We start from the raw sequence: 14,315 nt of genomic DNA on the forward strand, positions 1-14,315 counted from the left end.
TTGAATTTGATCATTTGATTTAAAACTGTGGTGGTGTATAGAGACAAAACTGCAAAAAACAAGCACCATCATTTAAAAACCTGTCGACATAACTGCAGCTTCACAAGGGTTAACTTGAAAACAATTTTGAGGCAGATCCAGAGATTTTCTGAAATTAAACAACTTTTCCCTCTAAAGCAAAATATGCTGAACCCTGGGGCTTATGTTAGCATGTGACATAAACTTGAATGTTGTAAACATCTGATTTGTTTTACTGCAAAGTTTTCAATGGTTCAATGTTCTTTGTGCCCTTGAGACACAAAGAACATTGAGACATCATAAATTAAGTAATGTAAATTCAAGCAATGAAACTTTCATGAGTCCCGTTTTGTTTTGCATGAGGCTCTGGGAGCAGATGTATTGTTCATCTTTATACTTAGAAGATGTTGATGATGATGATGATGATGATGATGATGATGATGACGACGGCGACGTTGATCATCATCATCATCTACATGTAGAATGGCCATGAATATCATCAGCAAAATTATAATAGGATGGCAATAGGAAGTGTGGGATTTATCAAGAATTAACATGTCAGCAGTGTGATTTTTTTTTTTTTTTTTTTTTTTTTTAATTTTTTATTGTAAGTATTGGTTTAAATATAGAACTTCTGTTTATCTGAATAAATGTAGACAAATTACAAAAAGAAATTAATGTCCTATATTGTACATCCGATAAATGTAATAACTGTTTCTCTTTCTGCAGTCATCCAGTTTGGTTTCGTCTCTCTGTTCGTGGCTTCTTTCCCGCTGGCTCCTCTCTTTGCTCTGCTGAACAATATCATTGAGATCAGATTGGATGCCAAGAAGTTTGTTACAGAGCTGCGCAGGCCAGTCGCAGCACGAGCTAAAGACATTGGTAAGCTGATCTGACACTGAGTTTATGAATCGCCATTCTAAGAATCAACAGGATGCTAAAACTCATCTTAAACCAGTCTGATTTGATTCTTTGAGTTAGCAGTGGCTTCAGGCAGTTTGTCTGATCTCACTGATAAGGTTACAAACTAGAAGTTCACATTAGCCACACAGACTGAAACCTCTGAGGCATTTTTCACTTTAGATGCATTTAAAGAGTTTTATTAAGCCCAAAAGTCACACTGTAAGGTAACTGATTCAGTAACATTTTCTAGGTAACTGATATCATCCGAGTGATGGTTGGCCAGTCAAATAATTCAATTTGGATTTTTAAAATAAGTACATAAATTCATGATCATCAGATGGATTATTTTGTCTGTGTAGCTAAGCTCTGGTCTATATGGAGATCACTTACAAATTGGCAAACGTTTGCATCACACTCAGTTGTAAATAAATTCAGAAAGAAAACATCGTCCTGCATTTTTCTGTAGTTAGAAGACCTTTATAGGTAAATTTTAACTGACTGTCTCAGTCCCTTTACAGTTTCATTACTGTGCTTAATACAGCCTTTCCTCTTCCTGTTTATTCCCTTCAACTTGTCCTTCTGTCTTTTTTGCTCCTCACCTTATAGGCATTTGGTACAATGTACTAAGCGGAATGGGCAAGTTCTCAGTCATTATAAATGTAAGTATAAACAAAATGTTCCACTCTTCCAGGTTTCTACATTAGTAAATGAGGCAGATGCATGCAAAATAAACACATGAGGATGATTACTTTACTAATATTGTCGATAATGTGTGTTTGAATTACTTCACAAAACACCTGAACACTTAAACATTTATCACTATTGGTGATCAATTTTATCAATTTAAAGTCCTATACAGCTCAGTTTATCTTGGAGAAAATGGTTGTATAGTATATATGTTGCATATACTGCATGGATCTTCCACTTCTTCATGTCTTTATAAGATTAAATGTTACCTTTTTTTAGAGACCGGAGACAGAAATGCAGTAACAAAGTTGGCATAATGGTGGATTTCCACACTACTCACAGATTTCTCTGCTGCTATAAGATAGGTGAAATTCAAAGTGCCTTAGACGTGATTAAATGACAGAACAGAGAACAAACGTAAAGTGCAAACAGGTCCAAACAGATCTCCTTTGAGCAGCACTTGGTGAGGAAATCCTCCTTTTAAAAGGAAGAAACCTTCCACAGAACTATTCTCTGGATGGGCGGCCATATTTGTTGACTGATTAGTTAATAACTAATTAAATAATTGTTTTTTATAGTTTTAAAAGATATTTGCAATTTTTGGGCAAACTTTACATAGGCATGGATAATTATATGTGAAACACACTTTCGGGTCTGTTGATTAGACCTTTTTCCCCCGCTAGATGTCAATTTCATAACCTCATGAGATCCCAGAGTTGTATCTGAAATACATAACTATGCAATGTTTCTTGAGGGGAGGGGAGGGGAGGGGGAAGGGGGGTCAGGAAGGTTCTGCTTTGTGTTCGTCTCTGGCCAGTGAGCTAAAGCCCATCTAGTTTACTTTTAATACTAAACAGATTTGTGGCAGATCCAAAAACAAGCAGCAGGAGTTTTTAATGTAATCTAGATCTGAGGGATTGGACACACACTGTGGACCAGGAGCTTCACAACAATGGAAAATGGGGCAGATGTGTATCTATCAGTACTATTGACTTTAATGTTCCTTAAACTCAAATGAATATTAAAAAAAATGCACAGTTTACCAGATTTTTGCTCTCTGTAACCCGTCCCTCCTCTCACTGAAAAGAACAAGGATCAGTCTGAGGTTTTCTGTCTTTTACAGCTACAGATAGTTTGGCTTTGAGTAATAGCTGATAGTGTTCTGATTTGATTCTGGTCTTACAGTAGCTTAATAAGCTATATTCTTCACTATGATAATTCGATTTTTAAGGAATCATTATTTGCAGGTATAAAAAGTGAAGGAAGAAATGTGAACAGCATAAAACATGATTCAGTTTTTATACTTTTATATATCACTGGTCCTGACAGACTGTTTCACTCTTTCTGTTTTGGTCTCTTTGTCTTTCTGTCTGCAGGCCTTTGTGATCTCCTTTACGTCAGACTTCATCCCTAGGCTCGTCTACGAGTACATGTACAGTCCGACGGGCACCATGCACGGCTTCATTGACCACACGCTGTCCTACTTCAACGTGTCTGATTTAAAACCTGGCACAGCACCACAGAACTCTGAGCTTGGAAACATAACTTTATGCCGGTAAAACACACGCGCATGCTCACGAAGTATATTTGTAGCAATTACATTTTGCTCACTTTTCTTTGGGATGAGCCATTCTGCATTCAGCAAATAGCCAGTCAAAATGGAAATACATATTCAACTTGTTTATTCACTTGTCATACATGGACAAATGCTGCGCATTTGGCCTTGTTGCTTTTGTTCCCTCTGCTGCCAGTGCAGTATTTGGTGAGCATTCCAGAAAACATTCAGGCCAATTCATCTATTTTTACATCTGAGGAATTTAATTTGGGGAAGGATAAAACAGCATTACTGTGTTTTGTCATAACTTATTATTTTGGCCTTTGCAGAAACATGCAAATAGTCTCTGTATTAACAATGATTCACTTAAATTATTATGTATAAATTAAGGTTAATGGCCCTTTAATCTTGACTAAAGGATGCTTGTTTCATGGAGTTGAAATATTCTCTTTATGCCAGAACTTTAGGAACTTTACATAGTGCTTTGAACATTTATCACTGGTCTCCAAAATGCTTATGTGATCAATTTAGTTAATCGTTGCTAATTTTGAAATGCATTACAATTTTGGATTTCTTAAGAGTGTTTTGTCTGGGGTACACTAACTTACTTCTTTCGCCTTCATGTTAAACGCAGCCAGACAGGCTTCACTGAGTAAAGAACATGTTTAGTGTTAATCTTTTAAAACCACAACTTTTTAATGCTCAACCTTGAAGGCCTTTTCTGCATCTAATGATTAAACTTTACCAATCTGAGGGAGGGACAGTTGATTTATTGATGTTTTTCACTTGATTTTCTTGACTTGGCTTGTGCTACAGGGCTGAGGGCTGCAGTTGAATGAACCCAAACCCTTTTTTTTCTCCCAGTGTGGTCGTCACTATCATACCAGATATTGATGTATTAATGTGGTATCTACAAATGTGAAACACTTAATTAAACAGCGAGAAACTAGGTTCTTCATTAAGACTCGCCATCATGCAAACTGTAATGCCACTTTGAATGTGGAAACGACAAGAATGGATCGGAAAGGCATTATCGCAAAATGCACAATTGTATCTTTTATGCATTTTCACTCATTCCACTGGTAAGCATCTCTTTCAGAATATCAATATAAAGCTTTGCAGAGGAAAAGGTCATGGATGCCGGCGCCCACAGACAGCTGAGGCCGACCTGCTGTTACATAAGATGGCAAAGAATTACCATGCGAGAATGCAGTCTTTGTACCACTGTAGGCTGATATGTCACATCGCAAGAATGACCAGATAGTGTTCGCCTTGAACGTTTCATAGGCGTGAAATTGGCTGCAGGATGTTCCAGGAAGATTTTGTGTGTCTGCAGTGAGCAGAGCTGTGTAGTCATGTATAGACTGTATCTAGACAGTGCTGCTGATGTGGGCAGTGCCTCTGGGCTCAGGGCAAATGATTCAGCTCTGAATTACAGATGCTCCAGACAATGGTTGCCTCTTTTTTTCTTCTTCCTCTTTCTGGCCCAGTGAATTTGGGGTTCTGGACATATGGATGAATACATGCAATAGTCAAGATGAATGAATGGATAGTTATGTCGGAAGATGCAGAGATGAGGGGAGATATCATTGAACTGATGATCAGATAACAATACAAAGGAATGCTTTTTAAGACAGTAAGGAAACTGTTGAAATGGAAAGATATAGAAATACCAGTGAGGAAATGAATAGGGAGGAAGAGGTGCTACATACGGATGGATGGTGTGACAGAAGCTACCCACCAAGGTTTTAAATTTTTAATCAAATTTTAAAAACAGCAGTGTGAGGAAGTTGACGATTCTGCATCAGTGAGCAGAGCATGACTGTACATCTCTGCAGTCCTTTTTGTCCTACTATATCATCAGTGCTGTCAGTGTCATCAAAACTCTGAATTCTGAATGTGAAACAAAGAGTTAAACATTTTAAGACTATCAAGAAAAGGATACAGATTTTCTATTTTCCATTTGTGATGATGTTGTGATGCTGATGTTAGCTGTTTTGTGTAAATTTATATGAAAATAGCAGTAACAGTCTATCTGGTTAAAAGATTAAACAAAGAATTTTAATATTATATTTTTTTTAGCGTACAGCTATTTCAAAACTGTTCATTTACGGAGATGAAAGTTGAAGTGTGGGGTGTTGAATAGCCCCTGACATCGAATAAAAGCTCACTTTTAAAACAAGCAAAAAAAAAATCAGTTTTAAAACACAGATTTGGAGTGGCTGTACCTCCTCTTTGATCGCATCTTTGACCTTTGACTTCCATGTGGGGCAACTCAACCTCTTTTCTATATTACTGACATCTATTGATATCAGTTGGTTATAATAAAATTATATTTATCTTGAAAGTGTAGATTTAGAGTGATTTACAGAAAACAAGGAACCTACCATTATAGATGGAAATGTATTGAAAATCATAATCTTAGAGGAAGACTGTTGAAATTGCCATTTAGGTGTATACCTGCTTTATATCAAGATATTACTCACTCCTGAGCTGACAGGAAGTTGGCTTTGCTTAACAGGCTTATAAGCAGGAAGTCAAGTGAGGGTTAAGTGGTTATGCAATGGATTATCAAATAATTTGTAAGAAGGGGTTTCCTCTCAGCATTAGGAGAAAATATTCTTTATTTTCAGTGCTTGGTTTAGTAAAAAGCCAATAAGAATAAATGTTCAAGTAGAAACATCTGTTAAACGTGTTGAGAGCACTAAACATGAGACATTGTGTTTCCAGTATCGACTAATAGTACAACAGTAAGTGATATGACAAAGCCATGTACTAACACTATGAGTCGACTCTAACTAGTGTAACCCTGTTAGTCATATTAGCAACAAAAGACAAATTACTTTCAAATTGTCTTTCCTTTTTATATAACTACATTTATCCTGTGTTTCAGTCCATTACATTCCACAGATAGGATGTTTTTTGTTACAAGCTTCTGGTTAGTACTATATATAAAACAAATATGTTTTAAATACATATAAAAATTTGTAAACATTTCTGTAGTCCTGAATATTTGTCACATTTATCATACAATATACACCCAAAAGTAATGAATTCCTTTAACCTTGTGTAATCCTGTGACTCTGACACTGTTATAATGTAATTTTTAATCAATTAATCATAAATGGTTTAAAAAAAAACCATGAAATTTCAGTATGTAGGAAACTGGTCAGGAGAGAGGTACAGTAGTGAGTGTCTACAGTAATCTGTAAAACATAGTGGAACACTGTCATGGATTGGCCTCCCCAGAGCCCAGACCTACAACATTACTGAAGCAGTGTGGGATAATTTTGACAGAACAGAACAAAAGTCCGTCGAAATCCAAAGAGCTTTGGAATGTCATTCAAGAAGCCTCTTAAAGACTGCTACTAATAGACTGCTACTTTTAGCTACTCCCTTATGTATAAGAAGTCACTACAGCTGCATGTATGATTTGGGAGTTTCATTTTGCCAGTAGTCTTGAAGACTACTTGAAGAAATTACAGGAAAAGAATGACACAAAAATTTGCTTAAAGACTTCAGGCTGTGTTGAAGAATAAAGGTGTTGAAGAACAATGGGTAACTCTGAACATTTGATTTGGTTTTCTGTCAGTTTATTATGTCACAAAGAACATAATACCAGACCGATTTGGCTACATTATGGCAACACCGAAGGTGGTCATATATAATATTGACTTTAAAGGTTTTTTTTTTTTACGATTGTACAACTGTGGTTTTGCCTTATATTTTGTATTTCCATGTATGTTTGCACATTTCACTGAATCACATTTTTCTAGCAAAATATAAAGAGATGGGGACTGGCTCAAGACTTTTGCATATTACTGTATGCTGATTGCATTGATCCATATATGTGTAAAGTTTAATATACTGTATACTGCCATTTGCCAAAATTAAATTATCCTCCATGTTGTTAGTTTGAAATGAAACGTGACCTCATTGGAAAAACAACATAAAATTTTATGCCCCCAAAGTCTCCCCTCCCAAAGATTGCATTTGGCTGCTGTCCACCACTCCACTTTCCTGCCTAGAGTTATCTAAAGACCATAAATAAACTGTACAAGAATTAAAGAGGTTTGGGGCAAATGTGGGGGGATGCCAAACCTGCCAAAAAGATCCAATATGAAGCTCACATGTTCATACAACAGACAGGATGATGATAGCTGACAGCAACCATGTTGTGTAACACAGGTTTACTGTGTATTTATTTATTTATAGATGGGAATGACCTGACCCTTGTCTGGTCTGACCCCTTGGTCCCAGACAAACATGCTCGTCTCACGTAGTAACCATTATCTTATTGAGAGGTCTTCTGAAAGAATATTGAGTTAAATGCTTCAGTTGCTGCAGAGCTCCACTATTTTAACCAAACATGGAGTTTTGAGAAAACGCACGCACGCATGCGTGCACACACACGAGAACAGAGAGAAAAATCATCTTTGATAGCACAACTGCATTTGTGATTCCACCTAAGGAGGGTTAAGTGAATTAAACTGACAGAGATTGGTCTTATTTTACTTTTATATTTTTTTAATATTTCAAGATGATGTAAAACAAAATGTTGCAAAATATTACTGAGAGACTGAGAGAAAGATGACTAGATCAAAGGGAAAAGAAAGGGAGAGAAGACTGACTCTCACGGACAGCATTCCTCACTCATGACTGTATAAGGAGAAGGAGTCAGGCATCATAAGACCATGTTAACACACACACACTGGCCCTCCCCTCCCTCTCTGTTATTTCTATACTGTTAGTCAAGTGCTTAGTGAGGCAGCTCATTCTATCCCTTTAATTTATTTGGACTTCAGAGGAATTTTTTCATGTCAGTGTGTGGAATTGAAAGACTTTTGTTGTGTCAGTCATTTTAATGTAAAACTTTGATGTGAGACATCCTATTTGCGTGACGTGTTAAACTGCCCTGCAGTTCGAGCTTCCTGCATTTCTTTTCTGTTATGCTTTTTGTTTTGTTTCTTGGGGTTTGCAGTTTTAAGTAAATCTATGTAATATATAAGTTATATAGATTTCAGGTTCAAGCTCTGTCATGGTTTGCGGGTTTATCTGAGCCAGTGTTGTTGGGGATCTTCCAGAACTGATCGAGTTATAAATACAGGAAAGAAATGACTTTCTGACTTTCATGCTCAAAAGAATATTACAATCTCTGTAATCATGTTTCCATAAATTCCTGCAGAAATGAGAGAGGACTTTTGCACCACACTTGATCCAAGCATAGTGCAGTGTATTTTTTTTAACAACCGGTCAGAGTTTGAGTAGTTGATTGAAAATCGTTCTTTGGTTGTGCTTTTCATTTATTTATTTATTTATTTATTTTTTTCATTTTAAGTCTCCAGTAAAGCACATTTTTAAGTAAGGAGTAAATGTTGCTTTTTAACCGGATTTTGACTGTCTTCATGTCTTAAATGTGCACTGATTCGACCTAATGTTGAATAGATGACTACTGTCTATAGCTACAGCTCAACATAAAGCCAGTCTTTGTCTCCACACTCTTCTGTACATTTAGTGGTTTTGGACGACGCGTTTTCTGCCTAAAGATGTGCTTGAGGTTAACAATAAGAGGGACTGTCTCCTAGTTCTTGGCTTCAAAGGAATGCTCTATGTTGTACTTTGCATCCCACAGGAAAATGCACCCTCTTTTACAATAGCTGTGAAAACGGAGGCTAAAAGCAGTGTAACATAAAGCCAAGTGTCATTCTCTACATAATTGTAGAAGGGTGGTCGATGGTCAGATTAATAACCTGCTGCTGAACTTTGGTGAGCTTAAAAGTTTCAGATGTTTATAGTTAAAGGCTGTTCAATACTTTTACTGGCATTTTACTGATATTTCATAAAAGACTTCGTTCGCAAAACAATCTCATAATGCTGCAGGTCGCAAAGTTCTGTCAGTCAATACCATAACATGCAAAGTAGTAACTGTAATTTGGAGTATCAATACCCACATTTTTACTAAATGTGTTTAGATGGAGGTATTTTAACCCACAGTTATTGCTTATTGCATTTCTTTTGAAAATGTTTTTTTTATTATTCCTAAAGGAGGATGTAAGGAGGGTTCAACGTTCATTAAGGAGCGAGTGAATTTAAGGAACTTGATCAGAAATCTAAATAATCTTGGTTGTGCTGAAGTTGGATCATCTAGACTGTTAGTTTATGTATACAGTGGCTCAAATCAGACGCCTGTCCACAAAGCTTTTATTTTCTTGGCAATTTTTTTTTTTGTCAGTTTCACTCATTTTATTTTAAGAGACAGTGGGTGGAAAATTGCCAACAAACCACTGAGGTTTTCTCCAACATGCTGACTCAGCAGGGTCTCTTTGATTTCATAATACTGCTGAATCTCAAACAGTCCAGCTGCAACTTGACATTTGTTTTCTAATCCTCTCTGGTTGCACTTTAGCCAACAGATAGAGAAGCAGCAGCAGCTCTGGTACCTGAATGTACCAACTGTACCAACTATATTATTCATGACTTTCCTCCAGCAGCAAATAACTCACATTTTTTCTCCAGTGATAACAAACTGCTTTTTTAAAAAAGTTAAAGAAATAATGAACCAACTGTGCTTTAAGAACATTTTTTTTTTAACTTTCATATGTTCACTCCTCATCTCCCTTTAACCTTGAACTGAATTTGGACATCATCTTTCTGTGATGATTAAAACAGACTGACACAGTTTCTGTATCACATCTGGTATTGCTGATCCTGTGGGGACCGCAATCTAATTACTCAAAATTTGGGGAACGACAAATCCCCGTAATCTCAGTTTGTTCTTTTTAGTATGATTGGTAAGGGTTTGGGTGAGGATAGTAGTAGTTATGGTTAAGTGAAGTTTCCAGGTATAACATCAAAGAGTGAAGTGGTGGTAAAATGGCTCTGTTTATGTGAGGGTTGACATCGTCAACCTACCCAGTCCACCTTTTTGTTGTGCACTTGCCTGTTATTCTTCGTCCTTGTTCTCTTATTCTACCTCTATCCTTATTTGGAGCATGTAGACAGTTTGTATAACATGTGGTTTGAGTTTCCACATGTTTGTTTTGAAGGTACAATAAAGAGTGTTTACTAAAAAGACAACAAATGAAAGGAATCCTGATAAAGTTTATTGCTCTTTAAGTTTCCCGACTGAGTCAAGGAGCTGTATGTTTTAATTAGGCAAGGTCTCAGCTACATAAAGATGCTGTAAATCAGTTTAATCTTAGGTTTGCCTCATATTCTCAAACTCTGGACTGCTAGATATTCTTGTCTCCATGGGTGTTTTATTTATTTATTTATTTATTTATTTATTTATTTATTTATTTATTTGTTCTAGGTATAAAGACTACAGGGAACCCCCATGGTCTCCAGACGCGTACCAGTTCTCCAAACAGTACTGGTGTGTCCTGGCTGCAAGGCTTGCCTTCGTCATTCTGTTCCAGGTGCAATTTCAGTGTATTACTCAGTTTTGTTTCTTGTTTCTTTTTTTTAAAATCCTGACTGCATTTGCAGTGATGCATATAAAAGAAAAGCATGCCTGTGTGTGTGTGTGTGTGTGTGTGTGTGTGTGTGTGTGTGTGTGTGTGTGTGTGTGTGTGTGTGTGTGTGTGTGTGTGTGTGTGTGTGTGTGTGTGTGTGTGTGTGTGTGTGTGTGTGTGTGTGTGTGTGTGTGTGTGTGTGTGTGTGTGTGTGTGTGTGTGTGGCCAGTCATTCCAAACTGAGTGGATCACACTCTGCTCTCATTATGGTCAGGAAAATAACCAGATGCTTCAAGTCTCACTAACATATGTCTCTCAAATGTCCTTGGACAAGTTGTTAAAGTTTCATTCTTTATTTCTGTTAAGAAGTAATCACGACCAGAATTCAGGCACTATACAGTTGCTCTTAAACTTTTGGTTCAATAGTTTTTTTGTGATGTGAACAAAACAGTGAGAAATCACTTTTAGTTATAGCCACTTACGTCTTTATCCGTGATTGCTGCAATTTCCACTAAAAATCCTACTCCTATAAATTGTAACTGAGTCAGAATATGTTTTGATTAACATAGATTGAGGTTATTCAATAGAAAAAAAGGATATTGTCCTCATAAATATACAGTTATTCCTGCGTAATTATGACTTTTGACAAAAAAATGCGTTTCCATAAACTTAGAGTTAAATTATTAAAAATATTTAGGAGCAGGAGCTGCTTTGTGAAATCCATGTTCCTCAACTGTTTTTGAATATGGTGACCAAGAAGGACATCTCTTTTCCGACCAATGATGTATACATATATGGCCTATGTATACATACGTCATATATGTAGTATGTCAAAGGCAGAGGAGATGAGGAGTCGTAGGCATTCACTTGCTGTGGGGGGACATTAATATTCGTGCCTGCACCTAGACTCAAGATATGAAGCATTATACCTATGGCTTATCAATGGAGAACGCAACACAAAGGAAACAGACAACGCATCTGGCATCTTAATAAAATGTTATTGTCTTCCTCCTCACTTTAAGCCTCATTTCTTGAACTGAAGTTGAGGCTCTAACAGACGAAAATGTGCTGACTAAACATGTGACCCTTCTTTTTCCAGACATCAGACATGAGCCGGCTAAACAACGTCATCTGGCTATAGGCCAACATCATGCCAGCTAATACTAGCTGCTGTTGGCCGGCATTAGTAAAACTATCTGAAATGGATGTAACATTGTTGGCCTGAATAAACTCTCATACGGCATCAGAATGTAACCAAACTCTTTGTCAGAGGGAAATCGTAAATTTTACGACCCTTAAGCCTAACAGCAGCAGTGCTTACAGACTGAAAAGTTCGGGAAATCCTCAACAACTCACTTCAGTATTGCTGTCATTGGTCAGAATTGAGCTTCTCTCACTCATTGGCCCATGTTGGACTCTTTTCAGAATGTTTCACCTAGCACTGACAGCTCAGGTAAACAATAGACTGATGGCCTGCCCAGACAGGAAAAAGGCCAGAGTCACTTTGGTATTTGAGTACACTCACTACAGATGAATGCAATCTGCAATCTACTGACGTCTTGCGGTGAAAATTTTACACACTGTAACTTCCTGTTCTGATCACTTGCACTGGTTTGTCTTTGATTTGACAAAAGACTTCTAAGTTGCACAAAGGCAAACCTCAGCTTCTGCGTTAAACTGATCCAAATTGCTTTCAGGAGTCATCACTGGTCAGCTGGTTCTCAGGTTTAACCCAGTGTCCAATTGTAATAGTGCCAGAATCCATTATTTCAACTTTGGCGAGTTACTCTAGCTGCATATATATTTTTGACATAATGGCTCAGTGACATTGATATGGTTGATATACAGTATGTCACTGTCACAGTTATCATCAATCTCATTTGTTTCCACATGCATCAATCTTTCTATCACTTATATTCCCACTTTTCTCCTACTCTTCAAGAACCTGGTGATGTTCCTCAGCCTCGTGGTTGCCTGGGTGATTCCTGATGTTCCCAAAACCATCGTGGAGCAGCTCAAAAGGGAAAAGAAGCTCCTGGTTGATGTCTTTTTACAGGAGGAGAAGGAGAAATTACAACTCATCCAGAGCCTGTTTGCAAAGGATGCCACCCTCCACCCCAGCGGCAACACGCTCCCCCCAGGGCAGGATCTGCCGATCCCGGGCCGCTACAGTACTTTACCATCGGGGCCCACAGCTGGAGATGGAGGAGGAGGGCCGAGGGCAAGATGCAGGGCAGCCAGTTTCAGCCAGTTCAACAGGAATATTGCCTCCTCGCCCATGAAGGAAAACGAGAATTCAAAACACACAGCGGTGTGAGATGAAACACACATTACGGGGGTGCTTCAGCTGGTTCTATGGATTGTCACTCGGGTGACTGAGTCCATGTATGTCTTTTCTGTGTCTTTTGTGTCCCGGTATGTGTGGCTTACCTTTTGAACATAAAGTTTAAATTCTCTGATATGTGAGTGGTTGACTCTGCAATGTTCACATTGATTGACTACGTGGGTGTGAGCGTGTGTGTGTGTATGTATGTGTTGTTCCTACTCTCACTGACTGTTCACCTGAAAGAGTTGTCGTTTTTACTTTTTGGTCAAAATAGTGAGGCATACTAGCTTCATAGCGTAGAGAAGCAATAATCATCATGTTAGGTTAAACAACTAAATGTTGCAGGAACCTGGAAGAGACTGGAGATGAAGAGAGGACTATGAACTAATGGGTAGTCTTAATAAGCATTTAACCAACATGATTAAACTGACGGACATTGTGGCTCCTCATTAGGGCTGTCAATAGTTTCCTGCTTTATGTGCTTATGCTATTCATGTATTTTTGTTTACAGAATTTGTAGCAGTTGAAAAATACCACATTTTCTGTACTCTTCTCTTTAGAATTCAGGAATACACTTTGAACCCTTTTTTTCATAATTCACTAAAATTGCCACTAAAGACTCAGCTGCTGGTCATTGTTTCTCTTTACCGTACCCTGAGTTTAAAATGATGGAAAAATGCTAATGTGACAAACCATTTGTATGGCACTCATTTCAGTTGAAGCTGTCGTGACAACTTTCAGCTGACTGTTGAATGACTTTAATAACTTGTGAATGCAAAGGAAAAGCCATCTCTTTTATAGACTGAGTCAGGTGAAAAGGATCACATTGTGTCTTATTGACAGCGAATCAAAAAGGCATTAGCTGTCCTTTATTATAAAATACCTGACAGTGTACCTTGACATTCCTTAAGGTAAGTAATCAATCTGAGCCCCTTCTGCTTAAACTGAAGACCTTAACGTGGACCTAACATGCCCATTTAATGGAAATCTTCAGCTTGACACACAAACAGATTTCTTTGATTGCGGTTAAATCACGTTTTGTTTTTTAATTAGCTTGTTAGCTAGCTAATATGTAAAATGTTAACCCTAAGGTCCCTTTATTATGAAGGCAGTTCCATTCTCACAGTTACATGCAATGGTAACTTATGTTGTAACTTATGCAGCAGACCTAATCTGCTGCGGCGCAGATTATACTCAAGATTAAATATGAACTGCCTGCTGACCAATCAGTTCTCTGGAAAATAATATCCCTCTGACTTTGGCAGGAAACTGTTTTACAACAAATTACTCTACTTCTTTTAAAACAGGGCACCCATTCGTGTTTGTAGACCTAATATCAAATTGGCGTGTACCTTTGAATTTTGTTTTTATA

General features: G+C 37.5%; 1 protein-coding gene across 6 annotated transcripts in view; it reads left to right on the forward strand.

The window, feature by feature from the left end:
- The window catches only part of ano2b (anoctamin 2b), a 63,773-nt gene extending 50,207 nt beyond the window's left edge, over positions 1 to 13,566 (forward strand). For all 6 annotated transcript variants that reach the window (XM_039601615.1, XM_031753409.2, XM_039601617.1 and 3 more), the window contains exons 21-25: positions 748 to 900; positions 1,528 to 1,580; positions 2,985 to 3,163; positions 10,476 to 10,581; positions 12,560 to 13,566. In XM_039601615.1, the coding sequence (XP_039457549.1) occupies positions 748 to 900; positions 1,528 to 1,580; positions 2,985 to 3,163; positions 10,476 to 10,581; positions 12,560 to 12,934 (866 nt within the window). In that variant the 3' untranslated portion in view covers positions 12,935 to 13,566. The remainder of the gene's footprint in view (positions 1 to 747; positions 901 to 1,527; positions 1,581 to 2,984; positions 3,164 to 10,475; positions 10,582 to 12,559) is intronic.
- The last annotated feature ends 749 nt before the right edge of the window (positions 13,567 to 14,315 follow it).

This window comes from Oreochromis aureus, linkage group 17, assembly GCF_013358895.1.
Source record: "Oreochromis aureus strain Israel breed Guangdong linkage group 17, ZZ_aureus, whole genome shotgun sequence".
In the NCBI taxonomy this organism is placed as follows: domain Eukaryota; kingdom Metazoa; phylum Chordata; class Actinopteri; order Cichliformes; family Cichlidae; genus Oreochromis; species Oreochromis aureus.